Here is a 14,626-nt window from a genome sequence, read left to right as displayed (position 1 = left end):
TTATCGTCTGAGAAATGAAAATACCATATTTTCCTTATCATATCTTGATCATATGTTTTGTATTCTGATATCATATTTCGTGAGTATTTTTAGCTACATTCCTCGTATTGTCGTTACTTTTTTCTACCTTTCTTTGTATTTTGAATCGTAACCTTAATTAATTTTTCATACCTTTAATCATATATTTCTTATACTGATTACATTCATACTTTCCTCAATGAGATTGAATTAACGGATTTGATGTGTGGTACCTAGTTAGCTGACTTGGGCTCTCCTCCCTGGGAGAAGGTCTGCTTGGGCTTCAATGAACCTAGGGCTCAGAGGAAAAAAGTAGTCCCAGACTTAAAGGCCCAAGAGCTTTGTGCTTGGGCCAGGCTCCAGCTTGGATATAATAAGAAGGGAGGATGCGGATGAACCTTTCATTTTGTTTTGTTATTTGTTTGTTTGTTTATTTATTTATTTATTTTTATAAAATCGATTGAGACATGAAGTTAACAAATTAGGTAAATCTCCAATAGCCTTAAGGGGATTCGAATTAGTGACTATTAGGGAGCAAACCCAAGATCGGACTAACTGAGCTACTCCTGAGGATTATTTGTTTGTTTACTTATTAAAACACAAAATGAGATTAATTTTGTAAATAAAAAACATAATTAATTTTTAAATATAAGGGTTTGTTTGAAAAATATTCTTCAAAATAATTATTAAAAATAATTTTTGGTAAGGTTTGAAATAGGATTAGATAAACCCTAAAAGTTCTTATTAATAGTTTATATTAATTTGTCTAAAATAAATTATAATTTATGTATAATGAATTTTAATTAATAAAAAAATATGTAAATTAATGAATTATTTGTATATTGCCTTTTTAATATTTTCATAAATTTGGGGAGCTTGAAAGGGAGAAAAGCCCACTCCAGCTATGGCCATGTTATCTCAATCATCATCCTTCACAAACCCACCTCAGAAGTTTTCCTCAAATACCCAATTCTCATTTCCAGTCTCTCCCTTTTCAGTTTCCACTTCCAAATTCTCACCATTTTCTCCAAGATTGTTGGGAAATGGGAACTGGGTTTCTCAAGGAAATAGATTCCGGGCAAAATCTGCTGACCCAGATGCAGACCCCGGATTTTCTCAGGAAGAAGATGCAGTTTCCAGTGGTGGCACTGGCACCACCCCATCCACCAGTTTCTTGTCTGTTCTCTGTCCCTTGCTCAAGCTCTTCTCTGTGAGACTCTTCACCCCTTTTCCTTTCCTGTTTGATTGCTTCTTTAATCTGTTGTTGCTGTTTCTGTTTGGTTCCTGAGAAAACTGAAGTATACAAAAGAAAATGGAGTATTGGGTGTTATTTTTTATGCTTCTTTTTTTTTTTTTTTCCAAATCTCATAGCTATTTCTTCACCTTAGTCTTAATTGCACTACCATGTGCTTTTTGTAGTAGACTAACTACATAACTTAATATGACTTATGCTTAATGAAATAGATTAAACATGACTTAAAATTAAAAATAATTTTTAAGTATTAATTCAAAATAGTTAACTTATTTTTAATCTCAAATATTTTTTGCCTTATTTATTTATGTTTAGTAAATTTTACAACTATGATTTTACATTCACGATTCATATTTTATAACAAATATTTTCTTAGTTGTTTTGTGTATTTGTAATGCTTTAAATATGGATGTCTAACAAATAAATTTATTAATTAAGACTAGTAAAACAATATAAATATTATTTAAAATTAATGAAGGCAGATACGTTAATTTAAAAATTTATAATAAATTTTAAGTTAATTTTATCAAATAACCTTATCACTTAAAGTAAAAAATAAACAATAAGTTTTAAGTCTAATAACTTAAGAATTATTTAAGTTAACTTAAGTCATTAAATTTTACCAAATACCCTATAAGAGATAACCTTGTTTTGAGATTAGTATGCCCTATATGGATGCTTAGTTGGGATAAAATCTATAACGACCCAACCCGCTCCATTTCATGTATATATTTTCAGCTTTGAGCCTATTACATAGTTAGGAGAATTCCATAGTATATGTGTACATTTTCAGGAATTTCTAACCATGGAAGAAGTTCCTTTCCTCCAACGTGGGATATATAATGGAAGAAGTTCTTAATACTAGTATATATATAGTAAGTTCCTTTTAACTATATACATGCATTTTAAAAACTGTAAAAGCCCATTAGATTAAGAGCGAAAAATATTTACATATGAGAGTGTACTATTATAAATGGTATTAGAGCTCAGCATTGACTCGATCCGGAGCTCAATTTGTCTAGTCGCATAAGAGATGTCTATTTGAGTGGTCTCATGATCCTATTGGGTATAACGAGGATGATGAATCTACAAGAGGGATGCATTTTGACACGAAAGGGTGATGGTTGTTACAAAAACCCTAATTGGAGATAGTCTTTTTATAAATTTTTCTTTTCTGTCTCTCTTTTTCACTGCAATTTGCTTTAAAACATATGACCCCTGCTAATTTAGACTAGGGAACACAACATGTAATTTGGAAGTAATCTCTTTACCAATGTGTTTGTCTTGTTTCTTGCAGGCAGGAGATCCTTCTCAAGAGCGGAACTACCTTTTGGAGGTATGCTCTCTCTAGAGTTTTGTGTTAGTGCCTTTAATCGCTGGTTGTTCTGTCTTTGTTCATTCATCGTCATTGCTTTGTACTCAATGATTCCGCTTTTACTTATCTTATAAAATTTTTGAAAACAAAATGAAACTTTTAAACTTTTCTTCCTTCATCGTCTTCAGTTTTTTCGTTGTTCCTTTCTAATTATCATTTCATTTCTAGCTCTTCCTGATGCTTGTATTCCTCCTTCCAATGACAGGTAGCAACCTCTTCCTTGTCCACCTTGTCTAGATTTCCATGGGGATCAAGATCACTATCAGACAGTTCACAAAGCGAAGAGGCCACCACTGTAGATCCCCCAACGCGTTTGCAGCTTTTTGAATTCGGTAAGTTTCTTCCTGATCATAAAGATGGAAAAGTGCCTGTGAAAACTTCTTTTCAAGATATGCTTATAACACAAGGAAAAGTGCATTTTTCCTTGATCTTTATTTTTCCCCAGGTACAAATGATTTAGAATATTTTACACATCCTTTATACCATTTGAATGTCTACGTCCCTGAAGGAGCGATATATAGAACATCTGATATGAGCTTGGATATAGGGTATATAGAAATTCCTCCAGAATGGGATTTTTTTTTTTTTTCGGTCTGAGACAGATAACCCTTGGACATTTTCTACTAAACTCTTGCACCATTCAATACAGCTACTCATTGTTATTACATAGAGGGATTGCTACTTTTCTGAGTTAGATGTTTTATTGCTGGTCAACAGAGGCATGCCCCTTTTGCAGGAGAGTTCGAGAGGCCATAACTGAGCTTGATCTTTCTGTAGAGGTGAGCAATGACTTCTATAGACATGATTTATTTTGATTATCATTGACTGTTATTTTCATCAATAATCTATATCCTCTGTTTTCTAGGGAACTATACTCCACATGGACTTTCTAGGATTTGAATTTGTTACTATCAAGAAGGCATTTCATTCATTCCCCATGAAACTCAGAATATGATTCTGTAATAAGCTGAAAGTTGAGGATTTGATTCCAGCTTAGTAGTTTGGATGGAGAGAAGGAAAATTATAAAAAGATAACTTTAAACATCCTCACAAAAGTTGGAATGTTTCCCACTAGTTTGGCTCTGCAATGAATGGGTATGGGTAACTAGTTTCCTTTGATGCATTCAAAAAGTTTCCCTGCCTAAGAATGGTTTAAGCAAGGAAACTGATTTTTGCATTTTCCCAATTATATGCTGTTCATAAATAAGCATATACATTGAACTAGGTTCCTCTTATCTCACACTCGGCCTTTTCTTTTTCACAAAGCTGCTCCTAAGCCTTGAGGAAGGAAGTTATGATAGGTTCAGAGCCAACATAATCCTTAGTTAAACTGACGCGAATATGAATCTTGGAAATTTGACAAAATAGAGTAGAAGCTAAGTGCATATTGTCTGGAAAATTATCCTTTGTGTTCTTTTAAATGGAAATGAAAGAGATTAGATTATGGGATTAGATACCCATTATCTGGTAATAAAGGATGCAGACATGGATAATTTTTATATCATCTATCGTATTTTCTGAGTGGATATGGTATACCTAATGTGTTCTAAGTCTTGCCCCCTATTTAACATCAGATAAATTAATTGAAGGAATGGAGGAAAAAAAAAAGAAAAGAAAAAGAATTAGACAAAGTGCCTTGAATGTACTTGGGGCATCCGTAGAATTTGGTTTTTTGGTAACTGATTTTTCTAGTATTGCTTCGTTATAGTTCACATTTCTTAATATTATCTTACCAGTGTAAATTTGAGGTATCTACAGGTCTATCCTTGTCCAAAAGGTTCTGTAAGACACAGGGAAATGGTTAGAAGATTTGGTGGCAAAGAGCAGTACGTAAATATTTCCCCAGCTATTGTTTCATTTCCATGATAAGTGACTGAGGATTGACTTGAGTCAGATTGATTCTCAGTATGAAGATCATTTGTTTTCCATTCAGGTTATCATAAATGTTAAGAGTTGGGACCCGTGGTTTAGATAATGATCTTGAGAGATTATGACATTCATCTGTATTGGGATCAATCTGAAGCTAGCGTTCCTTTCCATGTAATTGAAAATTCACAAAAATTTATTTTCCTTTTTTAAGCTTCCTGTACGCTAACAAAGTTCTCATGCAGGTTCCCTTTCCTTATTGACCCAAACACTGGTATCTCAATGTATGAAAGTGGTAAGTGATGAAGCTCTATCTTACATGGATGGATGGCCTCTTGTTTTTTCTTTCTTTTCTTCATTTTTTTGGCTATGGTTTCCTATAGATATGATCTTCTCTCGTTCTTGTGTTTAAGCCTACTGCAATTGGAGATGGCAGGGATGAATACTAAACTAGAATAGTGATTAACAATGGGGAATATCAGGTTAGATGACAGAAGCCATGACACATCATCATCAGATAGGTTTTAGATATCTTTTTGTCTGTGTTTTCCTTCATTTGGCCGTTCTTCCTTTTGACAAGAACCCTAACCAGTTAAGCTGTCCATCCATACGTTACAATGTGATTGAATACCATAAATTTAAGTGTTCATGTCAATCTAATTAGCTCTTGTTTTCAAATAATTTTGTTATAAATTAAAACATGATACGATACTTTTAGTTTATAGCTTAAGATGCATAATGGTTGTTCTTGAAGTGCTATAAGTTTGCTTTAAGGAAGGCAGTTAAGATGGATGGGTAGACACTAGCTTAGATGGAAGGTAATATGAGAACAAGGATATGACCGTAGCATACATTACAGAAGTAACAGAAAGGTGATTTAAATACAAATAGAGGAAGATATGGTCTTAAGATAGAGTGGAATTGTGGATAGGACCTGGGCAACCATCTAAAAACAATGTTCTGGATATCGCTGGGATGATGACAAGTTGTCATGTAGACTTTCACTTTACAACTACATTAGGAATATAGTTTGAACTCATCAAATGTTAAATGTTCTATGACTTGCCTCGTTTCTGTTTTTTAATAGGTGAAATTGTGAAGTACCTATTTCAGCAATATGGTAAAGGAAAAAGTCCCTCAACTGGGCTTTTGGAAAGGTATTGTGCTTATGCACTTCCATTTTATTTTAGTTTATTTTAGTTTTTTGTTTTCTTTTGTTAGCACTTTTATTTTTCCTCTAATTGAATGATCTTGTACTATGAAGCACATTGTTCACAGGATGGATGCCAACTATTCTTCGAGCAGGTAGAGGAATGACACTATGGGAAAAGGCCAGACTAGACCCACCAGCCAAAAAGCTGGAACTTTTCTCATATGAAAACAATCTGGTAAAGACTATTTATCCGCTCCCTTAATTCTCAGATATCATTTTTCTTGTATATTCTTACTTTCTTCTGTAAAAGAAAAAACTTTTAAAGAAAAGAAAGAAAAAATTTCCTTAAGTGAAATGGAAAAATGACAACAAAAACCAAACAACCAACCAAGCATGATCCTCTCATCATAAAATAACCCTTTTCCAGTTCCTCTAAATTGGGATGCTAGTAGAGCCTAACCTAAGAGGGAATGTTTGAATTTTGATTAGCCTCCGCATGAATACCTGAAAGTCTCCCTCAAAAGGGTGTGAATTCCTTTCTTTCCAAAGCACCCAAAGGCCCTAATGTGCCTGCGTAATGAGAGAACTTAATGAGAAACCTGGGCATATCCAACACCCAGACCAGGAGCTTACAGACCATGAAAGATTCAATACAATGGCACTCAGGAGCTTTTGAAAAGTTAATATGGCTGATGAGAAGCTGTGGCCCCAGTTAGTCAAAGCAGCAGCCTGAATAGGAAGGATGCATATTAACATCCAATCTCATGTATGAATGATGCTGATAAGCAACTGTTGTGTCCATTACAGGTCACAAGTTTGGCCTTTGGCACAATGTAAACGGAGAGAAGAGTTAGAACTGGTGTAGGAAGCTTATATGGGGTGTATTTGAACCTTGGTTTCCATTGGATTTTCAAACTATTTTTCACTGTTACATTTATGTTGAGGATAGTTTTGTTTAATTTTCTTTTTATGTGTAATATGTTTGTTTTTCTCTCTTTTCTAACACAGTTTCTGTTTCTGTCCAGTATGCAAGGATTGTGCGTGAGGCACTCTGTGAGTTGGAGCTTCCTTACATACTTCAAAATGTGGGAGAAGGCTCCCCAAGAACAAAGCTACTTATTGAGGCATCTGGGTCGAAAGAGGTTAGCCTTTGGATAATGTTTTAAACTATCCTTAACCTTCTGACATATTATGACGAGTTTCCATTAACCCAAATCAATTCCTCTTTCTGAAAAAGTTAAAAATTGTCGGTTTTCCGCATACCAGCTTCAAACAATAACTGCACTGCCACCAACAGGGTGGTTCTGCCCTCTTGCTGCAATCAAATGAAGACCTTGTGCAGGCTTGCCAAGGCCAAACCTAGCATCATACAGACTAAAAATAGGAGAAAAATAACAAAGGAAAAGGAGGAGAGATATTGTCATCTCCCACTAACTTAGGAGCATTTTGCCTGCTTGCATGCATCTCTATCAGGGACCTTAAGCCCTAGAGTCTTTATTTTGTTTTGCAGGTCCCTTTCATCATCGACCCCAACACTGGTATGCAAATTGGTGACTACAAGAAGATCTTGTCTTATTTGTTTCAGACATACGCTATGGTCACTGTGTAGCTTCAATATCAGCCATTAAATGCTCTATCACCCAGTAACACCAATGGAGCTATACCTTCAGCTCTGTGCATATGCTGTCATACCAAGTCATCAGAATGTAGTTATGGAAAATCCTAGTTAAGTATCGAGTGATGGGTGTGATTATCCTTTTTCTTTGGATTTGTTAGTAGGACCTTATTATTTTTCCATTTGAGTTTTTATATAGTCCAGGAATCACATTTTTGTCTGTCATACTACAGAAATTGGTCATCTAAGAGACAGTTAATACTGTGATATGTACAGCTTTAGTCTAATGAATGCATTCATCTTTTTACTATATTTTCTTCATCTGATTATGTTACATTGCACTATATATATTATTAGAATTGCCAACTTGCTGAATTTCATTTTAGGGTATTTGGATATCAGACACCCCATTAGCTTCTGAATGCCAGTTGGTGATTTTTGGAATCATGGAGTAAAATTTGATGCAAACAGAAAATGGAGAAAGGCAAGGCCACATACCAAAGGAAAAGCAAAAAGGAGAGAATGTAAGAAAAATGCATTCTCAATAGAGTCTAAGAAATCCAACAAATTAAGCTGACATCCCAAGTTATTGGTTTAAATTAGGAGAGTCCTTCATCCTGTCTCTCTTATCCTCTACTTTCAAATGCAACAAAGCAAACCAGGGCAAGCTATTAGAACTGGAACGGTCATATCGCACAAACAAGAATGCAACTCTCACCAATGATAAGCATCTTTTGAAGATCGTATACTATGCTGATGCACATACTGCAGTCATATTTAGATGTTCACGCCTACTGTCAATGAACGTCTGTCGAAATTGCTCAAAATTGTCTTCCTTGATTGCAGTTCTTATCGAACGGAAGAAACCCAGATAATGATGAGTGTTATGTCTACAACAGTAAGGGAAAGCTCATTTTAGCTGTAAACATAGTAATAACGCCTTCATATCCAATAACGAGAATAATAATAGTGAAATGAAAATTCTTACATCTCTAGTAGAATCTGAGCCAGCATTTCATGAACATTAAGCAGATGGTTAATGTATGCTCTTGTATGATTCTGACAGGTATAGCAGTTACAGTTGTCAACAATTGGTGCTGTGTCTTTCCTGTTAAAAACAATCAACATCATTCCGATAGCTATTTTAATAAGAATCCTATACATTGATAACTAAGAGGCCAAGCCCAAATGCAAACTTCCTAACCAAGTTTCCGACACAGAAATAGATCTAAGTGAAAACCTGTAAATTGTTGCTCTCAGATTAATCTTGGTGTGGTCACTTCCTACGTCGCTCAGCCGAGAATCAAATTCATGTCTCTGAATGCTTTCCAAAGGAAAGGTAAGTGCAAATCCTCCAAGTGTAAGATGGTAAATATACCTGTAGAAACACTACCAAGTTGTTTGACAAAAGAGACCAGAGAGAAACTTAGAAGACAATATGCTGGGCTGAGCTACATACGTGGAGTCAAATAGATCGATGCCTGCAGCAACCCCCTGCAAGACCTCCTCTGTGAGATGAAAAAACAATTTCATTTGCTAACTACTACGTAGCCATTTCTATATATTTCGTCGAAAAATGATCAAGGATTGTAGATAACTGAGGCTATCTATGATTAGAGTGGCAATTTGAGAAGACTTGAAATTCACAAAAACCGAGTCAACATCTAACATTATGAATTGATCGCAAGCCTCAATTTTACAATTAGTACCAAACTAATGTTGCAGCTTGCTTATTACCCATGCATGCAGGACATGCCATGCAAAACAATTGTGCTTTTAAGTTATGATGATTGATGGATATGTTGATGTGAGCATAAAGTGCTTCCCAATAATCTAAAAAAAAAAAAGAAAAAAAAAACAGTACCAAGTAGAGTAACAAGGGTAAACATATACCTGGAAGTTCCAGCCCACAGATCTGGCGTGGTCTTTCTACTGGTAAGATATCCTGAACATTAAATTGGAAAAAAAAAAATTCAAGAAAAACAAAAATTCTCTGTTCGCAGGGGCAGATAAAACCACTAACTAAATTAAATAGAAATATATGACTAATGGTGATCTAGAAGAGTCAAAATTGAGCAAAACTAACTGTATAACAAGCTTTTGGGGATTAATTCAGCTCTTTTATCTCATCTGAAACAATGCTAGACTACCCTCCAGGACAGCAATCATTTTGACATTACAAGGTGTTAAAGGAACCACTTTCTATAAAGCTCCTACACTGGGGAACTTCCTGTGGGATTTTATAATGTCTGATACGAGTGGAGAATCAATAGTTTGATTAACATTTTCCTAAGTTGTTATATTATACTTCAAATGTGCTGCTTGCACAATAAAAATGCTTCTGTTTTCACAAGAACTTATCACCAGAATCATGGGAAAGAACAATGGTTTCCAGTGTAAGAAGTCATTCTTACAGCAACGGCATTAAGGAGAGCAGGACGCTCATCCATGCTCTCTCCAAGCCCAAAGCCTCCAATCCAATAACCTGCAGAAAACATTCCATATTGTCTTACAAACTACTCAAATTAACAAAACAAAAAAGAAAAAAAGAAAAAATTTAACCTTGAAGTTGATTCTGTTACAGCAAAAGACAGCATATGAAAACCAGTGGATCTAAACAAGAACAATGAATAAGAATACAATCTAAATGATAATCATCAGATTTAACCATTTGGGTAAAGAAAAATACACAAAAAATAGAAGATGCATCTCTCCTACTACTCAGTATTCCTTTTTTTTATCTTCTTTAATTAGATTTGCCGGTGCCTGTGCTAGGGATTTGCACAATGAGAGTTAAACTGTGAAAGGGGAAAGAGTATAAGATGAAACAAAATCACAACTTCCTTTTTCCATTCAACATATGTTAGCAGCTAAATCACAGCTTTCTTTGTCCATTCATTTCCTTATCAAATATAGCACAGGGGACAAAAATAATAAGAGAGAATGTTGTGCAGATTTGATGCCCTGTTTTGATCACATCTAGGAACCCCCTGCTAACTATCAATGACCAGTGACCCCTATTAATGGGTGGTTGCAATTCTATGATAATATGACAATCAGAATATTGTTGTGAAAACTGAAGCAGAAATGTAACTAGACAGGCAAGACATCTATAGAATGAAGAATAGCTTTACAAACCGGATACATTTCGCCCTGCAACTTCTTGGGCACAACGTTGGCGCTCTTCTACATTAGCCCCTCCAACAATGGCCCCAAAAACAGCTCCTCCTGCCTATATTTCATGATCAGTAGACATCCATTTTTAAAACACAAAACACTAAGTTCACATGATAGAATAATCACTAGACAAATGTCCTATTCAACACGGCATTCCTTTTTTTTAAGTTGAAACCAATGTGAGAATGCAGCTGGTAGGCACCTATCGCATTCACAGGCTGTTGCTTTCAAGGATCCAAGGTTTGTGTGGTATAGTCAGGATTGGGACGTAGAGATGGAGGGAGAATTTGTGGAAGAAATCAACATTGTTGCAAAAGGGAAGATGGGTTGACATGGAATGAATCAAATGGAGGGTTTTTTTTTATTTTTTATGTCAAATCTTTTTGTGTTATGTTATCAGCATATTAGGAGGCTGCTTTTCAGCTAAAGAGATTTGGAAATTAGCTGCACTGCCAAAAGTGGATTTCTTTTGCTAGTTTGGAAAAATTTCTGACCTCAGATCATAAAAACTTGAGAGCTGTACAACTGGCACATGGCTAATTGGTGCTGTTGCTCATACAATTAGGCGGCACAATCAGGGGCCCATCTTCTGATTCATTGCCCAGCTGCTTGGGAGTTATGGGTCATGGTGTTTTTTGTTGTTTCAGATCATATACATTTTTTCACCTGTACTTGGAGTTGCATTAGTGGATAATGAGCCTTGTTTCTCTCTTGTTAATCTATTTTCTAGTTGTCCTTGATGCAGTCCGAGTGGATCTTTTGTATGTGTGTATGTGTATATATGCAAGTGTCCAAACTGGTTTTGGACATTTCACATGTAAAATAGTTTTGCATCTGCAATCGGTTTGCAGTTTTCAGAGTATGATCTACTGGTCTGGTCTAATTTCTAAAACAATGCTCACAATTGCCATCCTAATAGAATTTTTAACCACTGGACGTATTCATCATCAAATATAAATCATGTTCATTTAAAAAACCTAACAGTTGTTGTTATATATTCACAGAAAGATTGTTTGACATGGTGAGTCCCAACTTAGGATATGGATTTCAAATACTAATACTCATCAACATCAGAGAAAAAAAAAAAGATGAACAGCACTTACTGGGCTTAATGTAATGCATTCATCAAGCCATCTCAAAGTTCGATCCACTGATGCCTTGTTCCTCTTCGCAGAGACCCATGCAGGCACTTCATCAGCCAGAGTGGCCCATAAGCTTGGTTTCATGGAAGAAATCATTTCCATGTACTCTACAGGTTTTATCTGTAAGGTGCACAAATTTTTTTTAAAAAAGCAAAAAATAAATAATTCAGAGAATTAAAATTATTAAGAGAAGTCAACGTAAACAAGAAGCAGGCCGTGAGAATTACCAAGCGGCGCCCACTTGGAGTCTCAAAGGATGCTCCGATCTTGTTAGTGCTATCACATTCAGGAAGACATACAATAGAATCCCTTGGGACGGCAGCAAATCCATATTCATGCAAACCAAGCATCTGGTGCAATCCTCCAATATTTGATATTGTTTTTGATGAAATGCCATCTAAGCTACAGAATTAAATAATATTGAACAAGTGATTAAGTAAACAATCAAATAATAAAATTTCTACATGTAACGAATGAAGCATTGTGATTTCCCCCTTAAATCTTCACTTGCTATTGTTTATTTTCATTAGAAACTGAAGTCTCATGTCTGCATTAAGGAGAGGTATGTGACAAAGACTTATCGACTTGCAAAAGAACAAAGAAGGCAGGAAGGCATCCTCAAGCCAAAACCCCATTTAACAGTAAAAGATAATTGCATCAAACCGACCTTAACCCCCATAAACTTGAGAAATACAGACACTATCAAATAGATAGCATTTCAGTGAGCCAAAGATGAGCAACACAAACACCTGAAGCGCATATATGGAGTGCATGTAAGCCAAAATCCCCCATACCCAATGTGTAATTAGCAATCTTACCATGGTCCAACACAGCAAACGGTTAGCAACTAACCGTGTCCCACAGAAGTAAAATCACAAACACCTTAAGTACACACACATATAAGCCAATAACCCAGGAACCCATGTGCATCCAACCATCTTAACTGGGTGCAACACAACAAACAATTAAATAACTAACCATGTTCCACAAAAGCAAAATCACACAATGCCTCAAATGCTTCGAGCCCATGTATGACATAGGAAAATGCTATAAATACGGCCAATTCATTACACGGAAAGGGAACTAATATAAAGTTTACTTTTTTTCACGTTCAATCGCAACCTGCTGCATGAGCAGGCAAGAAAAGAAGTCGTAAAACCCACATGCTCATGTCTACGATGTACCCAACAATCAGAACTGGGTCCAACACAAGAAAACACAGAACAACAAACCATATCCCCATAGAAGCAAAACCACAAACACCTCGAGTGCATAAAAGACACATAACCCAAAACCCCAGTTAATTTTACCAAACAATAACAAAGGCAGAGAGGTGAATACATACAAGTGGAGAGGGCTCATCTGGAGGAGATGGGAGTCAGGAGAAGGAAGAGAGGGAAGGAGGTCGGGTGAGATGAAAACGGGCAGGCCCTTTCTGGTGGAAAGGAGGAGCGCCGGTGTCTCCATTGGTTGTGGGCAGTTGGCCAACTGGAGTACCCCGACTCTTGCTCTTCCTTTGCTCCATGCTGTCACTGCAAACTTCATTTCGTGGAGGTCTGTTCCGTGTTGGATATTCAGGCTTGTCAATATCGATGTATCAGGTGCTGAGGACATGAGCTGAGGTTTCCTTTCAACCTTCTATAGACGATTCATATGTTTGCGCTGCTTTCTATATGATTGATAACATAATTATTTAATGTTTTTTTCGATTAATTTAGAATTATAGTACATGATTTCCATTATGATTAATAGCCTTCTTTATTTTTAGTTTAAATCTTAAAGGGTATATTTGGTTATTAGAAAATTTAAAGGAAAATACAAATGAAAAAAATTAGAGAAGAAAAATAGAAGAAGAAAAAAAGTGAGAAAATTAAAAATAAATTTAAAATCAATAAACTATTTTTTGTATACTACTTCAAACTTATTTTACTTATTTTAACGCATCACTATAAATATTAAATAATTTAAAATGCATAAATTTTTTACTTGTTTTAATTATATTTAATTTTATTTTTGTATTTTTCATAAATAACTAAATATGAAAAAATTATTTTTTTTATTTTTTTTTTCTTTCATTAGTATTTTCTAGGAATCAAACCAAATGTAACCATTTTTTTTTTTTCAAAGACGCACCACATGCATATATAACCATGGCTCACGAAGGTAGTTCTTGAAACTTATAAAGATTATCCTAAGATTTTGGAACAGAGGTAGTGAAATTGAAATGGAGTTTCTCTATTTTGTAAAATTAAGGTTATGATTTTTAATGATTTGTCTAATTTTTTGTTTTTGTTGTTTAAGAAGCATCGTGCTTGTCATTTGCTACATCCTCATCTGGCATTAGATAAAAAAATCAAAAGTATTTTGTCGAAAGAAAGCTATTGTCAAGGTTTGTCAATCCCAGGGAAGTTGAGATGGATTTTTTTACACATGTTCAACGAAAGGTTGCAATTCCTTTGAGTTGTGAGTGCCTTATTGAAGTCAGATAGTTGATGATGATGATTCCTTTTCGTAGTTGGAAGAGAAGATCAACCTCTAAAGTTCATATGCAATTTTGTCAAAGTCAATTTATTATTGCATTTGTATTGTCTTTTATGATATTGGTAATATTTAGAGTATGTTTGATAGTGATTTTAGGAAGTGTTTCTATATTTTGTAAGATTGTGTTTGGTAGTAATTTTATAAAGTGTTTTTGGTTTATTTTATTTTATTTTTATTTTATTTTTTATACTTGAAAGATAAAAACTTTTAAGTATTAAAAAGACTGGAAACACTTTCTAAAATCACTATCAAATGCACTCTAAAAACTCATATAAGAGTAATTTTAGAAAACGTTTCTACCATTTTTAACATGATAAAAAATTTCAAGTATTAAAAATATTAAAAACATTTTTTTAAATTATTACCAAACGGACTGTAACATTTAAAACTTTTTATCTTTTAAGTATTAAAAGGATTAAAAACACTTTCTAAAATTACTTTCAAACACACTTTTATAATTATTATGCAAAACTAAATGATGGCATTG

At 34.7% G+C, this 14,626-nt stretch overlaps 2 protein-coding genes across 2 annotated transcripts; one reads left to right on the top strand and one right to left on the bottom strand.

The window, feature by feature from the left end:
- Window positions 1-862: 862 nt before the first annotated feature.
- Window positions 863-7,589, top strand: LOC100244724 (uncharacterized). Its single transcript, XM_002277063.5, has 10 exons — window positions 863-1,228; window positions 2,568-2,606; window positions 2,851-2,977; window positions 3,363-3,424; window positions 4,404-4,471; window positions 4,757-4,806; window positions 5,599-5,668; window positions 5,776-5,899; window positions 6,690-6,806; window positions 7,175-7,589. The coding sequence occupies exons 1-10, from the start codon at window positions 923-925 to the stop codon at window positions 7,271-7,273; spliced, it is 1,062 nt and encodes a 353-aa protein (XP_002277099.1). The 5' UTR covers window positions 863-922; the 3' UTR covers window positions 7,274-7,589.
- A 206-nt stretch (window positions 7,590-7,795) lies between these two features.
- Window positions 7,796-13,327, bottom strand: LOC100267045 (uncharacterized). The gene is made up of 10 exons (XM_002277086.4): window positions 12,944-13,327; window positions 11,826-12,000; window positions 11,560-11,718; window positions 10,418-10,511; window positions 9,694-9,764; window positions 9,173-9,224; window positions 8,739-8,787; window positions 8,520-8,657; window positions 8,268-8,387; window positions 7,796-8,169 (listed from the first exon to the last, which is right to left on the bottom strand). Exons 1-10 carry the CDS (start codon window positions 13,210-13,212, stop codon window positions 8,028-8,030), a joined length of 1,269 nt encoding a protein of 422 aa, XP_002277122.2. The 5' UTR covers window positions 13,213-13,327; the 3' UTR covers window positions 7,796-8,027.
- Window positions 13,328-14,626: the final 1,299 nt, after the last annotated feature.

This window comes from Vitis vinifera, chromosome 18 (genome assembly GCF_030704535.1).
Source record: "Vitis vinifera cultivar Pinot Noir 40024 chromosome 18, ASM3070453v1".
Lineage (NCBI taxonomy): Eukaryota > Viridiplantae > Streptophyta > Magnoliopsida > Vitales > Vitaceae > Vitis > Vitis vinifera.
Note: the sequence above shows the minus strand (reverse complement) of the source record. Positions and strands in the feature narration are given on the sequence as shown.

What these genes read in the sequence shown, in the direction of transcription:
- LOC100244724 (XM_002277063.5), top strand. Translation starts at nt 923, where the DNA reads ATGGCCATGTTATCTCAATCATCATCCTTCACAAACCCACCTCAGAAG. An exon ending in AGCGGAACTACCTTTTGGAG is followed by an intron (nt 2,607 to 2,850) that starts GTATGCTCTCTC and finishes TTCCAATGACAG; the next exon opens with GTAGCAACCTCTTCCTTGTC. An exon ending in TATCTCAATGTATGAAAGTG is followed by an intron (nt 4,807 to 5,598) that starts GTAAGTGATGAA and finishes GTTTTTTAATAG; the next exon opens with GTGAAATTGTGAAGTACCTA.
- LOC100267045 (XM_002277086.4), bottom strand. Translation starts at nt 13,212, where the DNA reads ATGTCCTCAGCACCTGATACATCGATATTGACAAGCCTGAATATCCAA. An exon ending in CTCCAAGTGGGCGCCGCTTG is followed by an intron (nt 11,719 to 11,825) that starts GTAATTCTCACG and finishes TGCACCTTACAG; the next exon opens with ATAAAACCTGTAGAGTACAT. An exon ending in CTCTCCTTAATGCCGTTGCT is followed by an intron (nt 9,225 to 9,693) that starts GTAAGAATGACT and finishes TTTAATGTTCAG; the next exon opens with GATATCTTACCAGTAGAAAG.